This window comes from Lynx rufus, unplaced genomic scaffold (genome assembly GCF_022079265.1).
Source record: "Lynx rufus isolate CCGP_SWC_20201006 ecotype Redwood Valley unplaced genomic scaffold, mLynRuf1.p SCAF_9, whole genome shotgun sequence".
Lineage (NCBI taxonomy): Eukaryota > Metazoa > Chordata > Mammalia > Carnivora > Felidae > Lynx > Lynx rufus.
In genome coordinates, this window is record NW_025814897.1 from 110,503,801 (window position 1) to 110,525,845 (window position 22,045).

General features: G+C 49.2%; 1 protein-coding gene and 1 long non-coding RNA gene across 4 annotated transcripts in view; one reads left to right on the forward strand and one right to left on the reverse strand.

Moving 5' to 3' along the window:
- KDM2A (lysine demethylase 2A) overlaps positions 1-19,361 on the forward strand; it is a 113,798-nt gene extending 94,437 nt beyond the window's left edge. For all 3 annotated transcript variants that reach the window (XM_047071524.1, XM_047071523.1, XM_047071522.1), the window contains 9 exons: positions 5,015-5,098; positions 6,554-6,823; positions 7,376-7,507; positions 9,274-9,363; positions 11,771-12,483; positions 14,200-14,363; positions 14,872-15,030; positions 15,598-15,813; positions 16,238-19,361. In XM_047071524.1, coding sequence (XP_046927480.1) covers positions 5,015-5,098; positions 6,554-6,823; positions 7,376-7,507; positions 9,274-9,363; positions 11,771-12,483; positions 14,200-14,363; positions 14,872-15,030; positions 15,598-15,813; positions 16,238-16,419 — 2,010 coding nt within the window. In that variant the 3' untranslated portion in view covers positions 16,420-19,361. The remainder of the gene's footprint in view (positions 1-5,014; positions 5,099-6,553; positions 6,824-7,375; positions 7,508-9,273; positions 9,364-11,770; positions 12,484-14,199; positions 14,364-14,871; positions 15,031-15,597; positions 15,814-16,237) is intronic.
- On the reverse strand, positions 1,233-2,565 carry LOC124505552 (uncharacterized). The gene is made up of 2 exons (XR_006960678.1): positions 2,160-2,565; positions 1,233-2,047 (listed from the first exon to the last, which is right to left on the reverse strand). It is a non-coding gene; the product is annotated as an uncharacterized LOC124505552 (long non-coding RNA).
- Positions 19,362-22,045: the final 2,684 nt, after the last annotated feature.

Below are 22,045 nucleotides of genomic sequence, written 5' to 3' on the forward strand. Positions count from 1 at the left end.
AAAAGCAAAGTCATGGTTTCAGGTAGATACAGACACTAATGAGAAATTTGCTTCATCTGACACTTTGGGGGTGACTCTGGCACTAGTTAAAGAGAAGAACTGGTAGAGGATCCACTATAGTTAGATCTTAATCCATTAAACTAGATTAGAGGGGGGAAAGGCAACCTGTATAAATAAAACTTCATTTGAAATCTAATCGACACATTCTAAGTGGAAAGTTTTATATTTATTTACTCATCAGTTTATTTTTTAAATGTAAACTCTATACCCAACATGGGGCTTGAACTCATGACCCCAAGATCAAGAGTCACATGCTCCACCGACTGAGCCAGCCAGGTGCCCCCTAAGAAAAAAGTTTTGAATAATTTAATAGCTACAAGGCATATAAGGTTAGGTTAAAATACATAATAATTCTTCAAAGTGTTATTATATTATTGTGTTATGTAATGTCATGTTCTTACCATCTCTGATCTTTGGTGCCTGTCTTTTATTCTGAATTAATGGGGCGGGGGGGGGGGGGGCTGGCCTCATTTAGTAAGCGATTTGGAAGCCCTGTCTGGTTTTTGTCCTTTCCTGGTGGCCTCTCGGGGTTTTACTTGCTACAGCGTGGTAACATGTTTCTCTTTAGTATTCCATTCTTTATCACCCCTCCAGGTTAGATAGGACTGAGATAAGAACCAGGATTTTCTAAGAAGACCTCTCACACTATTAAGGAGAGCGTTTCAGACATAATAGTCTGATTGCACTTGGTCTTTCAGTCTTTTTTTTTTTTTAACGTTTTATTTATTTTTGAGACAGAGAGAGACAGAGCATGAACGGGGGAGGGGCAGAGAGAGGGGGAGACACAGAATGGAAGCAGGCTCCAGGCTCTGAGCCATCAGCCCAGAGCCTGACGCGGGGCTCGAACTCACGGACCGCGAGATCATGACCTGAGCTGAAGTCGGACGCTCAACCGACTGAGCCACCCAGGCGCCCCAAGGTCTTTCAGTCTTAAGATAAAGGGCAAACGAGAGGTTTAGGATTAGAATGGCCATAGAAACTTTTTCAGGGAGAGCTCAACCAAAAAGCACAAAACTCCCACCTTTCTTGGTAAACTACCGTCAAAATTGAAATATTTAGCCCCTCCCTGGCAGCAAAGCCCAAGCCCCAAAAAGCATATTAAGCCACCGACTACATCAGAAACTCACTGACACAACTGTCCTGGAAATAAAAAGGTTTCCAGTGGTAAGAGCTAGGTTCTTAGTGACCTGAGATGTTTATTTCAAAGCAGCTCCTGTAATTTCTGAAAAAAAGCCAAGTTATATTTATGAGAGTCTGAAAATTACATAAATCTAGATCCAAAATACAGTACACTGTAGTGAGAGATTGCTTGTTCAGTCCGAGCTTCACCCTGACCGTGAATCAGTGTGTGGAGAGTGTGTGGCACGCATCACTCGAGTAGCTGCCACAAATGGCATCGGGATGTCTGACGGGATACAAGGCTGGCCGCATCATCCAGGGAACATCAAGAATGTGGCAGGCAAAACAAACGACTAGGATAGGAAATGGGCAGGAGTGCTGGTGTCCTGGGGGGAGGGGTAATCTGAGGGGCAGAGTCCCAGGAGACTGGTGGATGTGGAATTGGCAGACACAGATTCAGTGGCTCCTTGCGCTGGTACCAAGGCAGGAGATAAAGCACCTTGACACCTTGACCTCAGGTTGTACCTCAGCTGGCTTTACTTGGTCAGGATGGAACTGCGGGAAGAGCTGCCTAGACGTTTCGGTTATGGTGGTAGAGTGCCCAGTCGTAACCAGAGGCAGGCATCTGTTGTCGAAGTAGTTGATATTAAACAGACATATGTATTGAATATCTCAGTATTGGTTGAAATGTGTCATTCCTGAAGGTTTTTCTGGAAACATGTATGCTCATTCTGGATTCTGGGCTGGGAGAGCAGCAGTGAGGGCAGGTGAAGCAGGCGGGTGTGTGGGGAAAGAAGGGAAGTTGGAGGAACTCAGCTTGGGTGCCTGGCTCTTGCACAGGCTGAACTTCGGGTGACTCGCTGTTTGCCTGAAAAGCAGGAGAGAGAATTGGGGGGAGTGGTCAGTGGGCAAGAGTGCTGGCTGTAACAATAAGAGGTGACCCTGAGGGGCAGGGTGTGGACGAAGACAAGGACACTCACGGGCCCAGATGCAGAACGGGTTAAAGCCTTCCCTTTTGCTGGCGCCTTCCGAAGTCGGCCAGAGGGAGCCCTCCGGGGCCGGCCTTGGGTTCTCCTATTGCAGTGGTGGTGGGAGGGAGCAGGCGGGGGCGCGGCCCGGCTCGCCTCCCGGGCAGCCTTTCCTCCAATCACCAGGCCGAGAGCGCCGGCTGAGCACACCCCCTCCCGACTCTGCAGCAGGACGGCTGGGCCCTCTGCCTGGCTCGCTCACTCGAGCTCAGCTCCCCCTCCTGCCATCTTCCGTTGCAAAGCATTTCTGGGAGCTGCATGTGGGTGACGCAGCAGCATTGTTCGCAGGCACAGGAAGCCGCGGCTGAGCTGAAGGGCTCGAGAAGGAGCTCAGAGCACGACACGCTGCTCCGTCTGGGTAGCCTCAAGGGTTATAGCTGGACTGCCCCGCCTGATGTACTTTGGGAGATTCCAGAATTTTCAAGTAAATCAGGATTTTCCTAGAGGCAGAAAACCTAAACTCCTTCAGCACAACTTCCAATACAGAAAACAAAACAAAGACGCTGGGGAAACTTCAACCAAGAGCTTCAGCAGCTCCAGAGCGACGAGAAACGCAAGGTCAGGCGGGTGGGCGGCAAACCCTTTCTGGCTCGGGGTGTGTGTAACTGTAGGGACTTTGTCTCAGCGGAAGAGGCGGAAGAACAGCCTACCAGGGGACTCCAGGACAATGCTCAGGTTACTTGGTGTTGCTCTAGCCGTCATTGCACTTGTTCCCTCTCCTGGTGGGATGTGCTCTTGAATTGGGTCTCTTGGCTTTGGGGAATCCTTTTTCCTTCTCTTCCCAGACGCCCGCTGTTCTCTTCCCCTTCCTGTGATGTGTGGGGTGTGGGCTTGTGTTTGAATGTTCTCCCGAATGCCAGGAGCCTAGATAGGCGTCAGCCTTTCCGCACTCCACCCCCGCTCCCTGTCCCAAACCCCCTCTGGTGAAGGGTGGTGGCTGCTTTATATGGTTTCTTGGAGGGCCTCAGCTGGAGTCTGCCTTTTTTGATGAAGCAGGGCGAGTTTGGTTGTCTGGCCCCAACAAAATAAGGCTTGGAAGGAAATCTGCATTTCCCTCCACACCCACACAGACCCCGGTAACAGAGTCGTATATGTGTGAACAGCTGCCCCCCACCCCCCACGCAGACACAGTTTCTCCACCTACCTTTCCTTATCCCCCACAAAAAATCTTGCAGGTAGATTTAGACTGCTTTTGGTGAACGGTTAGGTTCCTTTTGCTACTCTTAAACAATTGTGGATCTTTCTGTGAGGTCTGTTTTGCTGAAAGTGGAAAGTCCCTGTTTGTGGACAGCTCAGTGCTCTCCGGGGCGGCAGAGGAAATGGGCAGAGTCCTGCTCCTCAGCAGTAGACATGGGGGAGGGGAACTGTGCACTCCCTCGCACACGTTTTGAATGGACCTGAATTTTTCACCCTAGGGAGATTAGGAGTCCAAACCGGAGTCCAGTCCCAGAGCCTTAGTCCCACGTGGCACCGCACCCCGCCTCTTCACCCCCACGCTGTGCGGTGCTAAACAGGAGACTTCAGAATAGGATGTCATAGCAACTTGAAGTAAATAAAACGTCTGCAAATGAAATCAGTTTGGGGGAGGGTGAGAGGCAGCTGGAGACTTGGCAAAGGGGTTCTTCGTAGAGGAGCTTCCTGGGTGTTTTAAAGGGGCTTTCTGAGTCCCAACTCGAATTTGGAGCATGATCCTTGGTAGAGAAGTGCCGCATGCTTCAAAAAGTCCTGGTCTCTAGGCACTGAGCCCACAAGATTATGGAAATGATTATTAAAGATGGCCTAGGCATGCTTATTGTCCAGGATCAAAGTTGAGTGTTCACTGAAACACTGAAACAGTTAATACCCTGTACACAGTAGGGCAACCTGAAAGGAATCTTGTAACTTGTCTTCTGGATTTGTGTTCTTTTGCTGTTGTCCTTGCTGTAGGGCGCATGAGGTCAGAGGAAGAGGGATTTCGTTTTCTGCTCTAAGGTTCAGGATTCAGAAATTTCTGTCGAAAACATAAAGGCTTGCTTCCAAATAACACTCAACCAGTATGATTCACTTAAGTGGTAGTTTCTTACTGTAGCAGTGTCCTCAAGTCATTCAAACTAGATTGGCTAAAGCCATCAAAACTGTTGCCCCTAAATTGTTCCTGTTCCATTCCAGAATAAAGCCAAATGATTGACTTTGTGTGTGTGTGTGTGTGTGTGTGTGTGTGTGTGTGTGTGTGTGAGAGAGAGAGAGAGAGAGAGAGAGAGAGAGAGAGATTAATCGATTGGTTAATTTGAAGTTGAGATTTCTGTAATCAGACTTAGAAGAACAGAGCTCTGGGTTGAATCAAGACATTAAGATTGTTGTTCTGTTCATATTATTAAGTATTAGCCAGTCTTTTTTGCCACTTTGCTGAGATCTGCAAAATGAAAGCAGTACTTCTTGATAATTATCACTGGTGTTGAAAAGTAAGGGGGCAATATAAAGTTTTACTGCCACGTATAGAACTGTGTGCCAAGTAACACTTGTCGCCCCATAGCTAGTTACTTCAGCATACGTATTAACAGTACAGTGAGTATGCAGGTACGGGGTTGGGAGCAAAGGTAAATTCAAAGTCTTGATAGTACTACAGTAGTTTGAGTTTTCTCTTTCATCTTCAATTTATTTGTTTGGCAGTGAGTCTCTAAATGAAGGGAAAACACAGCTGCCAGCCTGCCCTTCCCATGTCGCTTGTGGGGACTGAGGCTAAGTCTGGATGCTGTTGGGAGTGGTTGGCTCTTTGTTCACTGTGTCCTGCTTTTCTTCCCCCCTCTTCTATCCTATTCTGCCCTTAGATTTTGCTGGAGGAGCTTGCCAACAGCGATCCCAAGTTAGCCCTCACTGGAGTCCCTATAGTACAGTGGCCAAAAAGGGATAAGGTAAGAAACTATTGTTCTTATCTTCAGGCTGCTGAAGCATTTTGCTAGCCGACCGTCACCATTCCGGGAAGAAAAAGAACAACTAGAGGCAGACAGCTTTTGGTGCATTAATATGAACTGACAGAAAATCATTACTCGGTTCTGTTTTAACTCTTAGGTCAGGGTAATTGGCTATCTTTAGAGGTGACTCTGTTAACGGAACTATCAAACCAGAAACCTGCCTCCAGGTTTGGATGCAAAAGTGTGCATTTGTTCACCAGAATGGATCAGTTCCTAGCCTTCTGGCCCAGTGATTCGGTCATTTTCAGATATTTTTTAAAACTAGTTAAAATAATTACATATTCAAATGGCTGGAGTATTTTTATGATGGCCTGAGTGTACACTCAAGAGTCCCCTTCATTTGGATTTTTCAGTATCAAAAAGAGAAGGAAAGGAATCACCTGTAAGCTAATAAATTGTCAGGTATGAATTTTCATGCCTCTTCAGTTAGGTCCTGTGTAATTTTTCCCATATTGTCCTTTGTCAAGGTTATTTATCAAATAAATGTAAGGGCTAGCATTCTGATCCTGCCCATGGGTCTGGCAAATACATAGGCCCTTCTTTGGCTTTCCCCGGTTGAAATTTGCAGAGCCATCACATTCCAGGAGTGTTTAGGTGAATAGCTGTGAAAGATGTCTTAAAGAACCACTTCTTACTACCGGGGTGGAGGAGTCCCACTTGGCCTGGGCTTGACCACATGAGACTGCCTCAGAACAGTTTAGGCATCTCTGGCTGTTCAGTGTTTTGTGTCAGGAACATGTTTGAGGCACCGCGGAAAAAACTGAAAGACCCAGTCCTTGTTCTTGAAAAGATCACCAGCTGGACAAATACAAGCACTAAAATTATAAACATATACCTGAGGGATGTATTTTACTGGAGTGTCTGTTATGTACCAGACTCAGAGTAATAAAGAAATGAGCAAGATTCATCTCGCCCTCAAGTAGTTTATCGTCATCTTTAGGAGTATCTTCTGAGTAGTAATATCCAGGATAGGGAAATATTGGAGGGTCCCTGGAATGACATTTGGTACGTAGAAAGCCTCAGGGAGGGGTGAATCTCACAGCTCAGCAGAGTGAGAGGGACGTGACTGAAGTAGATAGCCTGAAGGGACTGGCAAACCTGGTCTTTGAAGGTAATACGTAGGTGATAAGTAGAGTAAAATCAATAAATGTTTTAGGTTTTGCAGGCCACGCGGTCTCTGTCGGCAACTTCTCCACTCTGTCATTGCAAGTGAAAGCAGCCATAGACCAGACAGAAAACAAATGAACATCATGGTACTCCAGTCAAATTTCATGTACAAACAGGCAGTGGGCAGATTTGCCCATGGGCCATAGTTTGCCAAGCCTTGTGATCTTCTACCCCCTCCGGTCCTTAAAGCTACTTGATACATTTGACCTCACCACTTTCTCTTTCTAGCTTAAATTCCCCACCCGGCCAAAGGTGCGGGTTCCTACCATCCCCATCACAAAGCCTCACACTATGAAACCAGCTCCTCGGTTAACACCTGTGAGGCCAGCTGCTGCCTCCCCCATAGTGTCAGGAGCCCGGCGGAGACGAGTGCGCTGTCGAAAATGCAAAGCTTGTGTGCAAGGAGAGTGTGGTGTCTGCCACTACTGCAGGGACATGAAGAAGTTCGGGGGGCCTGGTCGCATGAAGCAGTCGTGTGTCCTTCGGCAGTGCTTGGCAGTAAGTGGTCTGCTGGATACAGAGCTTGGGGGAGGGGTGGTGGTGCCCAAAGGACTGAAATGCAGGTAGTAGAGGGTGGTAGAGCCTTCAGAGATGGAGAGGAGAAGTTTCTCTCTTTGGCTTGCTTTGTTTTGCCCCATTTCTCTCTGAGTTCAGAAGGAAGATACCTCACACTAAAAATGATCCCGTTTAACCTTTCAGCCTTGCTCGCCCAGTTTTCAAATGAGGGAGCAGTGTTTCAAGGGCAAATCACTGCTTCTTGTCCCCTCTTTAACTGGATTAGAAAGGAAGGACCTGGGAGGCCTGGGATAGACTGGTGAAAATAAACTGGTCTCTGTCAGTCTCTAGTTCTCAGCTGGTTCACTCTCCCTATCCTCTTTTTCATCTAGTTTTCCTACCAGAAACCTCTCTTCTCCACCTGGTTTCCTTGGTCCCTAAGTGTTCCCAGGAGAATTAGAGGAAGCAAATCACTTGTCTTCAGTTAAAGGGAAGCTAAACCGATAAGGATCTAAGTCTGCTCTTTTCTTGGTTTCTGTCTTTGTCCTCTTGTAGCCCAGACTGCCTCACTCAGTCACATGTTCCCTCTGTGGAGAGGTGGATCAAAATGAGGAGACACAGGACTTCGAGAAGAAACTTATGGAATGCTGTATCTGCAACGAGATTGTTCATCCTGGCTGCCTCCAGGTGAGGAGAGGCCAAAGGGGCCCCTAAGGTCTCAGGTACTGAGTGGAGCAGAGGAGGGTGGGAATCCCCGATCTGGACCATCAGCAATGGGCTATGTAGTGGTCTAACATCTGTCCTTGATTCATGGTCTACACTGTGTGTCAGCCACTGGCTCGACCCTGAGGATAGTCTCGGACACAGAATAATAGTCCCGTTCCCTGCCCTCATGGAGCTTGCGGTCTGGCCTCCATAGAGTGTGTTTGGAGTCCCCAGGCCATCATGGAACTGCCTGGTCTATTTGGGAATGCCTTGTGCCTTTAAGCATCTCTCCTGTGTACTTGACTGTATCTCTGGATGTCAGTTCCTGAAAGATGGTTAGAGTAATAGTATCAGCTAACGTTTAATGAGTGTATCAGGCTTGGTTCACACTTGAGGGCCTTTAAGAAAAAAATGATAGAGGTTGTGCCTGGGTGGCTCAATCAGTTAAGCATCTGACTCTTGGTTTTGGCTCAGGTCATGATGTCACAGATTGGGAGTTCAAGTTAAAAAAAAAAGAGAAAATGATAGAGGGGCACCTAAGGTGGCTCAGTCGGCTCAGGCTATGATCCCAGGGTCGTGGGATCAAGCCCCGAGTCCAGCTCTGCACAGAACATGGAGCCTGCTTAAGATTCTTTCCCTCTCTCTCTCCCTCTCTCCCTCTCTCCCTCCCTCCCTCTCTCTCTCTCTCTCTCTCTCTCTCTCCCCGCCCCCCCCCCCCCTCTCTGCCACTCTTCACCTGCTCATGTTTGTGCTCGCTCGCTCTCTCTAAAAAAAATCTTGAAAGAAAAAGTGATAGGGAAGCTGATACAGTCTTTAGGAGGTAGCATCAAATCTTTAAGCATGGGCCCTGGGCCTAAGTATGCGCCAGAGCTCCTTAAGTGATACTAATATGTGGCTGGGGTGGACAACCATTGTTTTATATGCATTCTCTTGTTTACATCTTTTAAGATGGCCCTGTGAAGTTGGATCTACCCTGTTTCTTCATTCTTTAAAGGGCATTGGTGCTGGTACTTTGTCGATTTTTCCAAAGGTGTCAGCTATATCATGACTGCCACCTGGCTGACGATTGTAAGATACGGTTAATTGTGAGAAGCAGCTCAATTTTAGAAATATTCAAATGTGAAAAAAAATATGCATCTTAAGATCAGTAAAATTAAGGTATCCTCTCCATGCTGATAAACGAAGCATTTACTATATGTCAAGATTTATCTAAACACGTTATTTAACAAGTAATTCATGTAATCCTCACCACACCCTTATAGGAGTATTTATGTGCACTGTACAGTTGAGAACAGAGTCACAGACACTAGGCTACAGTCTCTGAACCCAAGCAATCATAATTACTATGCCCCACTATCAAGATGAGGTCTGGCACCATTCTGAATAGTGTGGTCAGTTCCTTTAGCAGAGAGGCATGAGATGCTCAAGAAATAAATGTGTCGGGAAAGATACATATAGAAGTCTGCAGACCCCAGATTGACGCAGACTCTTGGGAATCTCCTCGTGGAATCTAACTTTGATCAAGTAACCAAGAGTGAAGGTGACCAGTCTCCTAGTGGCTAGGAGTGGGGCTGAATGACTCTTGGTTTTTCTCCCTGATGGGCCGATGTGTTTACAAATGGGTAAAACTTCCAGGTTCTTCCCAACCATGTGGCTGTTATTGTTTGATAAAGGAGCCTTAAGAAACAGGCTTTTTTTTTTTTTTGTTTTTAATGAGACAGATTTTTAACATCCCTGTCTTCCTCTAGATGGATGGAGAGGGGTTGCTTAATGAGGAATTGCCAAATTGCTGGGAGTGTCCAAAGTGCTACCAGGAGGACAACTCAGAGAAAGCCCAGGTAAGGAAGCTTTATCCAGACTGCACCAGAGAAGAAAAGAAACGTCCAGCTTAGGGGATGGCTAGAGTCTGTTTGCCTTTGCGTCTTTGTTCACATGGTTTTTCTGACCAGGGAGATGATTTTGTATTTTGTTTGATAACTTTTCCCCCCCCTCTTCGGTTAATTATTTGGTTTTCTTTTGTTTGAGTTTTTGTGTTACTGAATATTGTTCCACTTGGGGTCTGCAAATTGCTGAGGTCCTCTTACACTCTGAGACCCTAGAAAAAGAGGCAGCATAGCTAGGCTGTGTGAGGAGGGCAGTGAGGCGAGCACGGTTGCTCCTGAGGAATGACACTAGAGGGAAGGCAGTGACCTGAGGCAGCTAGTAAATACAGTGGTGTGCCGGAGTTTCCAGTTAAGCGGGCTCACATTTTTGTCCTCTTCACCTTTATGGCCCTACAGAAAACCCTACCCTTGTGCCCTACACAGGCAGCCCCTCCCTGCAAGGGGACCCGTGCCATGACCTTGGCCCTGAGTAGCTGACATTGCTGGCCCGATGGGTAATACCAAAGGGCCAAGAGGACTCTGGTTGATCAGGCCAGGAGGAATAAGACCTGTTGAGGGCATAGACAGAGGAGGCAGCTGGCCTAGTGGCAGCCATCCAGGCGCAGTGGTCTCCTCCAGGCGCATTGCACAGGAGTAGGGACAAGTTTCCTGGTCTGTCTGTTTCTTCCCCCTTGGGTACTGAGGTGCCTGAATTTTCATTCTATATATGTTTGAAGGGCAGGGATTTCTAGAGTGGACTAGTGCTGAAGTTCTCCTTATCCCAAGTTCTTAAACTAGGGGTTCTTAAACATTTTCTCTTCATTGACGACAGCGGAGGCAGTAGTGGTGGTGTTTGCCTCCCTGCCACAGCAGGTAGGGGGACAGATGCCTCATTTTATCTTTTTTAAGTTTATTTATTTTGAGAGAGAGGGAGAGAGCACATGTGTGCACACAAGTTGGAGAGGGGCAGGGGGTGGGGGGGAGGGAGAGAATCCCAAGCAGACCCCGTGCTGTGAACACAGAGCCTGACGCAGGGCCCGAACCCATGAACCATGAGATCGTGACCTGAACCGAAACCAAGAGTCAGATGCTTAACTGACTGAGCCACCCAGGTGCCCCAGGTGGCTGTATGTTAGTATTGCCTTCTTGCATTGTAAAAGCCAGCACCCACAAGGTAGTCATTCTCTTCCAACCACAGTGCCCTGTGAATGTAGAGGAAAGGGAGCAGGCTTGTTGCTGAGGGACAGAAACCATCTCCTTGAGGAAAATGTGAACCACTGCTCACTGATCCCTAGCAGAACACTGGTTCAGCCTCATCACGGCGGAGTCATGGTGGCCCCAGAAGGAGACAAGTGGTGTAGGATGAGGTCGTGGACCTTTATGGAATGTCAGCTTCACTGAACCAAAATTCCTCTTTTTCATCCAGAGTAGATTCCTGTGGAGCAGGGTGGTTCCTCAGAGGTTCTCATTCTCTGCTTTATATTCCATGCAGTTGGTCTCTAAGGATAGGGGAGGGTGCTGAGTAGAAGAAGCAGCCTGGTGGGGTCCAGCTCAGACACCAGTGGAGCTAAAAGTGGTGTTTACTTCTGTCAGATTTTGCGTTCTAGTTTAAATGGTGTATGTAGGCTGCTTTTCTTCTACCACAGGCATCTCTCTTCTATCAAAAGCATCTCTTGGGGCGCCCGGGTGGCGCAGTCGGTTAAGCCTCCGACTTCAGCTCAGGTCACGATCTCGCGGTCCGTGAGTTCGAGTCCCGCGTCAGGCTCTGGGCTGATGGCTCGGAGCCTGGAGCCTGTTTCCGATTCTGTGTCTCCCTCTCTCTCTGCCCCTCGCCCGTTCATGCTCTGTCTCTCTCTGTCCCAAAAATAAATAAACGTTGAAAAAAAAAATTAAAAAAAAAAAATCTCCTGGGTGAAGGAGTTAAATTAGAGATAGAACTAAAAACGGTCAGATTGCATAGGGGTAAAGTTGTGGCCTCTTTAAAAGGGTATCTTTATCCAGGGAATTATAATCCAGAAATCGGGGCAAGAGATGAATAAGGTGGGCTGTGGAATCGTGCAGCCCAAATTTGGATCTCACTCCTCTATACTTGAACACAAACCTTTTTATCACAGGTAGATTTCCCAAGTGACCTATTTTAAGGGTTTTGTTCTGTAATCAGCTTTCTCGGCACAGACTTGAGCTCGGTTGCTGATCGAGGCAGATTGCAGACTAGACTCTGAGGAGGTGACCACCCTGTAGCGTGCAGGTACCCCTTTCCCCATAGAAGAGCGGTGATCTGTCTTCTCTCTAGTCTCCTGAGAGCAGTAGTGAGGCTCACCCCGTAAATGTAGAGGGTTTTGGAGAAAGCACCGATGTGGCTTTTTGGGGGCCTGTTTTGCAGAAGCGGAAAATGGAAGAGAGTGATGAAGAATCCGTGCAAGCCAAAGTCCTGCGGCCCCTGCGGAGCTGCGACGAGCCCCTCACGCCCCCGCCTCACTCACCCACTTCTATGCTACAGCTCATCCATGACCCGGTTTCCCCTCGGGGTATGGTGACTCGGTCATCCCCTGGGGCTGGCCCCAGCGACCACCACAGTGCCAGCCGGGATGAGCGCTTCAAACGGCGGCAGTTGCTGCGGCTGCAGGCCACAGAGCGCACCATGGTACGGGAAAAGGAGAACAATCCCAGCGGCAAAAAGGAGCTGTCTGAAGTTGAGAAAGCCAAGATCCGGGGATCGTACCTCACTGTCACGCTACAGAGGCCCACCAAAGAGCTCCACGGGACATCCATTGTGCCCAAGCTGCAGGCCATCACGGCCTCCTCTGCCAACCTTCGCCATTCCCCCCGCGTGCTAGTACAGCACTGCCCAGCCCGAACCCCCCAGCGTGGGGATGAGGAGGGGCTGGGGGGAGAGGAGGAGGAAGAGGAGGAGGAGGAGGAGGAAGATGACAGTGCAGAGGAGGGGGGTGCAGCCAGGCTGAATGGCCGGGGCAGTTGGGCTCAGGATGGAGACGAAAGCTGGATGCAGCGGGAGGTCTGGATGTCTGTCTTCCGCTACCTCAGCCGCAGAGAACTTTGTGAATGTATGCGAGTGTGCAAGACGTGGTATAAATGGTGAGCAGGGATACAGGGATCAGGAATAGGGGTATGGGAGCAGGTGGCAGGTTTTCCATAAGAGAACTGCATGCGTCCTGGCATCTGGAGGCTTGCTGGGTCTTAAAGGATTGAATCCACTCTGTCTGTTCCCTAGACAGTGGGTCCTGTTATAGATGTGGCCAGTCGTGCCTATAGGTGTGGCCCTTCAGGGAAATGTGGCCCTTTGCCTCCTCTCCCTGCTCCGACCTTTCCCATCTCTCTTTTTACTGAACATATGAAACTGATCTGGGGGATGGATTTATATAGTTTGTGCTAAAACTTCAGTCCACAGAGCTGCGACGGTTTTCCCCCTCAAGTAAGCTGCACTCATCACACATCTGTTGAGAGCCTGTGATGATGTGATGGTCACTGTTATTGGTGACACAGATGACTGCTTTTAAGCCCCTGCCTCAATTACCTCTCCATCTAATGAAAGGTGTGGACATGCTTTTCAAAAAATTTGAATGTTTCCACAGTTTTCCAGTTGTTTGTTCTTATCCCAATAAGACCTACCATTTCTTCTCAAAAGGGTGATGTTTGGACCACTGGCATTACCTGGGGTCATGTTAGAAACGCAGATTCTCAGGGTCCGTTTCAGTATGGCCTGAGTCAGAGCTTTGGGGGTGGAGCCAAGCAAACTGTTTTTAACACTTTTTCCAGGGGCTTCTGATACACTGCTCTATCATAAGCAGCTTGTTTCTGCCATAGAAGTCTTATGTGCCACTGGTGAAATATTTTCAGTCTTTAAATAAAGACCTCATTCTTTACAAACACTAGTTTTATTTCCCAAATCTGAATTAATATGTGATCTACCCAAATTCTCCTAATATTTTCTCTTTGTAGAGCTAGTGGGCCTGCCTGGCTCTATTCCTCAGTTTCCAGGCCGAGCCACATAAGACTGCCATTATGTGCTGTCTCCCCTTCCCCTGCCAACCAGACTCTGAGCCGGGCTGGGAGGCAGGGGCTGTAAAATATTAAACAGAAGCCTGCATGTTGCAGTGCTATTTGTGGCCTGTGGACTGTAGATTGCTGTGGAAAGGCAGGCCTTTCGCTTTCAGTTCTGGCCTGGACTGGACCAGAAAATATAAAGATAGCCCTGAGGCAGAAATGCAAGATGGGAAGAAGACTCTCCAGGCCCGATGATAAAGAGCCTCTCTCTGCCTGATACAGTAGTGGGCTCTTTCTAGAGCTTAAAGGAGGACTGACTGTAGATATGCTGAGGAACGCCTGCATCTCAGGCAGCTGGGTATGACTGACAAAGGAGAGAATGAAGGCAAGCCTAAGGCTTCAGGCAGCAGGAAGTCAATTCTTTAAATAATTCCTTATGTACACTTTGGTGGGAGCCATACCATTTTAATGCACATGAGAGAGTATAGTATACTGTTTGTCGTGTGTTCCTAACCACTGCGCTGTATTCCCAGCCCTTCCAAAGCAAATCGGTGAACTGGTCAAGTTGCCTACTACTTAACCTGTAGGGCTGCCATAGAGGACAGGCCCTTTCGTCTGAGGATTAAAAAAACAAAAACAAAAAAACCCCAGCAGGGCATGATCCTTGTCTGCTTATAGAAGAACCTGGGGAGGGTGACACTCCAGGTGCTCTGTGTTTTCTAGAAGCCTGCAGTACCCTTTGATGGGAGCTCCTCTGACAAGGAGTATCACGTTATTGACGGCTAGTGTTCTCTCCTTCTGTCACAGGTGCTGCGACAAGAGACTTTGGACAAAAATTGACTTGAGTAGGTGTAAGGCTATTGTACCCCAGGCCCTCAGTGGCATCATCAAGAGGCAACCAGTTAGCCTGGACCTCAGTTGGACCAACATCTCCAAAAAACAACTGACGTGGCTCGTCAATAGACTGCCAGGTGAGCAGGCAGGGAAAGCTGAGTTACAGGCAGTGCTTAAAACTGCTTTAGGGCAATTTAGGGCAACAGTCCCATTCCATTGTTGTCTTTCTGCTTAACAAGGGATTCACCCAGGGCCACCTTAACTGCCAGTCCCCAGGCGGCACCCCAGACTAGCTGGACTAGCCAATCATTGCCCCGGACAATGAAGAGAATGGGTCTTCTCAACACAACCACTGAAGAGATTTGAGTAAGATGTTGCCATGATCAGCCCCTTAGAATGCTTTGTTCCCCTCAGCATTTTGAGGTCTTGGGAAGACAGTGTCTCGCATACTACGTTGCTCCTGTAGGAACTAAGCAATTGGTTTTACCACCAAAGCTAGAAAATGTCATATAGGAGACCATAGGAATTTTTGAACTGGATTTCTAGAGTGAGAATCCATTTTACCGTGGTCACATCAGCTCATCGTTGAGGCTTTGGATGTGCTGATAGAGTATACGATTGCATGTCTGTTTCTTCCCGCTGCAGGACTGAAAGACCTCCTCCTAGCAGGCTGTTCCTGGTCTGCAGTCTCTGCCCTCAGCACCTCCAGCTGCCCCCTTCTCAGGACCCTTGATCTTCGGTGGGCAGTGGGAATCAAGGACCCTCAAATTCGGGACTTGCTGACTCCACCGGCTGATAAACCAGGTGTGCTCTGGGCCTGACTTCTCTGTGGTCACCTGAGGGTAGCTTTGTCTTTCGACAGACTTTGTCCTCAGAAACTAAAAAAGTGTTACAAATGATGCTGTGGATGAGTGCAAATGGAGAACAGAGCAATGGACTCAAGGTTAGCTATTTACAGCCAGTTACCTGCCTGCAGATAAAGGAGGGGCTACTCCGTCTCAGGGGTATTGGAGTTTGGGGCCCAGAGAGTATAATCCTGAGGAAGGCCGGGAAGGCTTCATGGTTGAGGTGGAACATTAAAAGCTGTTTGCATTATGGTCTAAAAAAGTGTGGGAGTGTGGAAAGGGGTGGAGCATTCCACACATACCCTTTTGCTCTATAAGTGAGGCATAATCTAGCAGCTGGGAAGAAAGAAAACGTGTCTGGTTTCCTAGAAACTGCCCCCACACACTGCTCACTACAGGCAGGGCTGGGTGTGGGCAGTTCGCTCAACCGCTGCAAGAAGGCCTGGCCAGGAAGGAGCTGAAGCTGCCTGAGGCTTTCGAGCTGGACCAGAGTTAAGAGTTTTGACCTAGGTTCTTTTCTGTGCAGGTCAGGACAATCGCAGCAAGCTCCGGAACATGACTGACTTCCGGCTGGCAGGCCTTGACATCACGGATGCCACACTTCGCCTCATCATTCGCCACATGCCCCTCCTTTCTCGACTCGACCTCAGTCACTGCAGCCACCTGACAGATCAGTCCTCCAATTTGCTCACCGCTGTCGGGTCTTCCACTCGCTACTCCCTCACAGAGCTCAACATGGCAGGTATGCTGCTATGATGTTTCATGACAGACGGTACCCCGTGCCTCCTGGAGGGCCCAGCCCTCCCTGGAACTTGACCAGTAAAACAATGAACTTGGGTCTGTTGACTGAATTGTGTTAACTCTTTTCCTCACACCTGAACAAGGACTCTGATTTCTCGCTCTCTGTTTTAACTGATGGGGGTGGAGGCCCAAGTAGTTGTCAGGTGCCTAAGGTCATGGCCAACTGCCAGCCACAGCCTGGTCAGCTTTGCAGTGCAGGGAGTGAGGCATCAGGGGGCACTTCCCATCTCTGAGGCAGGTAGTTACAAGACACAGAGGGCTTTTGCTGAGCATTTTAAAGGAAAGAGCTGGGGAATCGAGCGGCAGAGGCAGGCGCCTGTGGCAGTATGTACCCAGCATTGTCCTCGTTGTCACTTTCCCCACAGGTTGCAATAAATTGACAGACCAGACCCTGATCTACCTACGGCGCATCGCCAATGTCACCTTGATTGACCTTCGAGGATGTAAGCAGATCACTCGAAAAGCCTGCGAGCACTTCATCTCAGACTTGTCCATCAACAGTCTCTACTGCCTGTCTGACGAGAAGCTGATACAGAAGATCAGCTAAAACACACACAGCCCAGACTGAACAGGAAACCGATCTTCCCCTGACTCCCCAGCCAGGAGAGCCTCTCTCCCCGACCCTGCACGGGCTCTGAGGCCAGCGTCACACTCCCTCTCTGCTCTCCTGTCCCTTGAGCCCTTTCCCTACAGGCTGGGCAGAGAGGGTGGTAGACACCAGGCTTACCTGCCTGCTCCTCTCCCTCCTAAGGAGAAAGGAGTAGCAAGCAAATTGATCCGAATCCGAGGGGAAAGCACAGGCTCTGTGCTGTCAAGGTGCCTGCTCGCTTGCTCGCCTGCCCGCCCGCCCGCTCACTCACCGGCCAGGAGGCCAGGCTCTCAGTTTGGGGTGTCTGTGCAACCGTCATCTGTGCTGGGCCCTGGGGCCCTTCTCCCCATCCACGGTCCCCAGCCGTGCCTGGTTCTGAGCAAATTTCCAGGGAAGAAAGCGGCCCTGTCTCCATGGCCAGGTTCTCCTTGTGGTGTCCAGTGCGTGTCTCTCCTCTACCACACTCTCCCCGCGTATGCAGGAGGGGCCGGCAGCAGCCCCGGGAAGGCTAGACCCGTGCCGATCATACTGGTGCTGTTGAGGTGTCTAAAACCTCTCATCCGTGTCCACGCTCTCCCCCTCCCTGTAGCTTGATCCTGTCCGATGCTCGTGGTGGTTCACGTAATGAGGTTACCCCACCCCAGACTTGCCCGCTAGTCTCTACGAGGTCCTTGTTGCACTTATCGGGGTTGAAGCTCTTCAGAGGAGCCGGAACTGTGTACCCCAGGGACACCCCCATTTTATTGCTTCCTAGGCAGATTCTGAGACAGGCACCATCTCCTTGTTCCCCTCCCTCGTTAGCCTCCCACTGCCCTTTCCACATGTTCCTCCTTCCTGCCTGGACAGGACTTTCCCAGGATGCGTGTCCTCAGAGGGAGCAGCCGATATCCCCCGGCTGGGGAGAGCAGAGAGCTGGGCTCGGTCCCACCTGCCTCCCAGCAGGCTCTGGGTCTCCAGTGGGTGTAGCCCCCAGAGCCCAGGCCTGTGTTTAGCCCCCGTGGCTCACTGATCTGGCACCTTGTGGGGGGGAGGGGGGTCCTGCTTTGAAGCCAGTCACCTGCCCTCTGCCTGCAGCCGTGGAAGGGGGTGTGCATGTGCCTCTGTGTGTGTGGCTGAGTGTATTACACGTGTGTGTGGAGGGAGGGAGGGAGGGGAGCATGGTGTCTCCCACCCCACCGCCCTGTGTTGAGCCCCATCAGCTGCCCCCTTTTACTTTGCATTGAACGGCCTGTCCAAAGATCCTCTCTCTAGGGCAGCAGAGAGCTTTTTGCACTTTAAAAAAAAAAAAAGGAAAGAAAGGTCGGAATTTCTTTTGGGTCAATATTTAAGTGTGTGAGGAGATGCTCAATAGCAGCAGCCTGTGGCAAGAGCTTATAAAGGACGGATGCGGATTTGCACTCTGCTCCCCACCTGTGAGGATAGCGATAGCACAACCTTGCCCCGCCTTCTCGTCCTCCGGCCCCTCCCTTCCTGGCCCCTTTCCTGCAGCCCAGCCTCAGGCTCCCCTCCTCCCAAAACCCTCCAGGGGAGGGGGAGGGGGCGGAGCCCAGGCCCCGGGGGTCTGAAACGTGAGCCACCTTGAGGAGAGACGCCAACTGCACACTCGCCACTTCCAAAGCAATAGAGGCAGAGGGGCCCCCTCTTTGCCACCTAGCCCAGCTTCGACCCTGGCATTGACTGGCCTCCTGAGAGAAAACTGGGTCCTGGTAAGGGGTGGCATTGTGTCTGTTTCTTCCAATCTGCTGATTCTCTTGGCTGCTCCTTAAAAGCAGCAGTCTGCTCCCACGACCCTCTGCCCCTTCCATCGGTCTCCAGGCCCCAGTAACCTGGGGCTGAAACTTTGAGGAAATGCCAGTGACTTATTCCAGAGTGCCTCAGTTAGGGGAACTTCTCTGTAAAGAACCCTGGGTATTGAGCAAAAACCTTATTAATATTATTGTTAATGACCTATAATTGGAAGCTTCCTGCCTTTTTTTGGTTGCTCCTGTGGAAAGTACTGAAAAGATTGTTTTGTTTTGTTGTCTTTTTATAAAAGGGGAGGTGGAGAGACCCCCTCAGAGCAGGGATTGTGCCGGGAGAGTGCCTCTGACTTTGGGACATTTCATCCACAGAAATTTCCAAGCTGATGGTTTGGGTTTTTTGGGGTTTTGGTTTTAATTTGTGTTTGTTTTTGGTTTGGAAAAACAAGCATTTTTACCGTGCACGTAAATTGGTCAGCAGGAAAGGGAGCCCAGGAGGGCAGCAGTTGGACCTATGCCCTTGCCGGGTTTCCTTTATCTCTGGGACTGGAAGGGGGGAAACGGTTTTTAGAGGTGAGGGTTGGTCCGTGTGGAGAACAGAAATGTCTCTGGGGACAGAGGATCCCGGGAGTCCCATCGCATTTCCTGCAATCTGCTCTGAGATGTGGCCTTGCCAGGAGAGCCTGCCCTCCTCAGACCGCAGGGCCAGACACCCCGCCTCCATCTTTCCGAGCACCGGGGCGAAAAACCACAAAGGAAAGGAAGAAAATTTATATATATATAATATAAAATCACTTGGTGATTAAAAAAATAACTGCTCCATAAATAAAACTCCTAAAGTCACTATGTTTAAAGGGTTTGGTTGTGTTTTTTTGTTTTTCGGAGAAATATTGTAAATATATATTTTTTGTTGCTGATTTAGAGTCAATCTCCAATGTTGTGCTAAAAAATTTAAATTAAATGTAAGCATTAAGGGGGCAAGTCCTGCTATCTCATTTGACACATGGGGGTTATTTTGGGCCAGGGAAGGAGGGAACCTAGTTGGACTTTTGTTTTCTAAACGTTCTCCACTATTGGTTTTAGAAAGAGCAAGGACCTCTTTCCTCTGACACGTGGGAATGGGAGATATTTGTGTAATAAAATTTTTAAAAGACAAAAAAAGAAATAGACTCCGATGGGAAATATTTTGATTTGGGTTTTGGGGGTTGTTGTTTTTTTTGTTGTTTTGTTTTTTTGGGGGGGGGGTTGTTTTGTTTTTTTAATAAAAAGGTTTTAAAAACAAAAACAAAAACAAAACCTTTTCTGCCTTGGTGTGTGTGTGCGTGAAAGAGAAGGTCGTGCAGGCTCTGGTGCTGGAGGCCAAGGTTGCCTGCTTCATTCCTCTGAGCAGAAGCAGCAGAACTGCTATGCGTCTGTAGTACTTGCCTTTTTTTTTTTCTTTTATGACAGAAAGCATTACTTGCTTCTAGAAACACCATGATACTTTACTTCATCAAGGTGAACTTTTTGATGGATGTGAAAATGATCCCCTGCAGTCCCCCTGCCTCTCCCATGGTGCTGTCCTGAGAAGGCCTGGGGATTTCTAATCTTGCCATCTCCGCCAACCTCCATCCACTAAAGCTGCAGAACAGGCCCTTCGACACTGCCTGCTCAAGGTCACCGAGCAAGGTCTGGGCCAGACAGGCTCCAGTCAGCATTTGTGCCGCTGCATCCTGCTCCTTCTCATCACCTGGCTTGTTGAGTACGAGCTCGCAGCCTTTAGCCAGCGTGCCAGGTGCTGCCAGCCGACTGCCTCCTCGCCCCGATTGTGGCATCTCAGGAGAGCTGAACCCCCATCTGGGAAGTCCTTCCTCCCACCACTATCTTCAAGGGAGTGGGGAGTCCCTGCCCATCCTATTCCCAAGCTGACAGTTAATGACCATCTACAATTCTGCACATTCTAGAAAAGGACAGGGTCTTGGACAAGGAGCTGATTTCATGTTGGTTTTCTGAGGACGGATACGGATGTGGCCATGTTTGGATGTTGCCAGAGCAGGGGGAGGAACAGTGTCAGTTTTGCGTCCCAGCCATCTCAGAAACCCATCTGCCTCTCGCTTATCTCCTCTCTGCCACCCTACTCAAAGCCACCATTGTCTGGAACCTTGACCACAGCATGAGCCTCCCAGCCTCCACTCCAACCCCTGTCCTCCATGTTGCAGCCAGAACATTTTCCTTAAAAGACCAATTTGACTACTTTGATTAAAACCCATTTAGTGTGTTTCTCAGGATAAAGGCCTCAGTTTCCTCACTCAACATTTGCCCTTCCTTCTCCTCTCCACCCATACCTAACTATTCAGTCCCACCCTCCTTGGGCCTTTGCTGTTCCCTCTGCTGGTGCACGTGCCTCAGTTTATCTACTACTTCCTCTGGGAAGCCACCGTCCCTCCTGTTCAAGACTGGGTCATGTGCTCCCACAGTACCCTACTAGCTTCGGGGATGCAGAGGTCATCTCCCCAGCTAGCCGGGAAGCTCCACGAGGACAGAGAGGAGTCTGTGTTGCTCACATCGTCCACGGTGGCTGGTGCAGAGCTTGGCACCTAATAGGTGACGTTCCCAACAGCTCGGATCCCCAGAGGCCCGTCCCTCCCCAGTGCAGTCCATCTGTTGCCATGTTCTCAAACTTCACTTTTTCCATTACCTCATACATCTTTACCCTTCTTTCACGTGCTAATGCTATAGCCTCTTCGGGGGGGAGGGGGGGTGGCTCTATCCAATATAGCCTGCATTCATCTATGAATTAATCTTCCTCAGATGCACACAAAAAACTTATGTAACCCTCCAGGGTCATATCTAAACTCAGTAAACTCATCCTGCTACTGGCATCTGTAAAATGGGAAGCACCATGGTTGGCACACGGTAGGTGCTTCTAAGAGACCTTGAACGACAACTTGCGTTTAAAATGTTCTACCCTCTGGGCGCCTGGATGGCTCAGTCAGTTAAGCTTCCAACTCTTGGTTTCCCCTCAGGTCACGATCTCGCGGTTCCTGGGGTGGAGCCCCACATCAGGGTCTGTGCTGACAGCATGGAACCTGCTGAGGATTCTGTCTCCCTGTCTCTCTGCCCCTCCCCTGCTCGCTCGTTCTCTGTCCCAAAAGAATAAACGTTAAAAAAAAAAAAAAAAGATGTGCTACCCTCACTGCAACTATGAAAATCTTCCTTCAAACATCTCTTCCTCCAGAAGCCCTTCCCATTTCCCCTCCAATCAAAAAGGATTAACCTGGACATTCTGTGCCTTTGGCAGACAACAAGAGTGTAGTGAAAACAGCTGGCAGCTAGTGGGCCTTACTGTGTGTTGGCCACTGTTCTAAGCACTTACATGTAGTTACTCCTATAATCCTCACAGCAAGCATACCATTATTATCGTCATTTTATTTTTTTTTTAATTTATTTGAGAGAAGAGAGGGCATGCGTGTGTGCACGTGCGCACACTCGAGGGGGGGGGGCAGAGAGAGAGAATCTCAAGCAGGCTCGGCAGTGTCAGCGCAGAGCCCCACGTGGGGCTCAGTCTCAGGAACCGTGAGGTCATGAGCTGAGCTGAAATCAAGAGTCGGACGCTTAAACAACTGAGCCGGGTACCCAGGCACCCCTATCCTCATTTTAAAGGTGAGCAACTGGGTTATGGATATTGAACAACTTAGCTGAAGTGTCTTGGCTAATAAAACCAACCTTAAGACTAGCCCCTGAGTCAGTCCTATCCACCTGGTTCCCTAGCCTCTCTGTGTACACATGATGCCATTTCATTCTCACACCCCAGCCCAGGGGACAGGTGTCCTCATTCTATACATGACAAAGCCAAAACTCAGAGA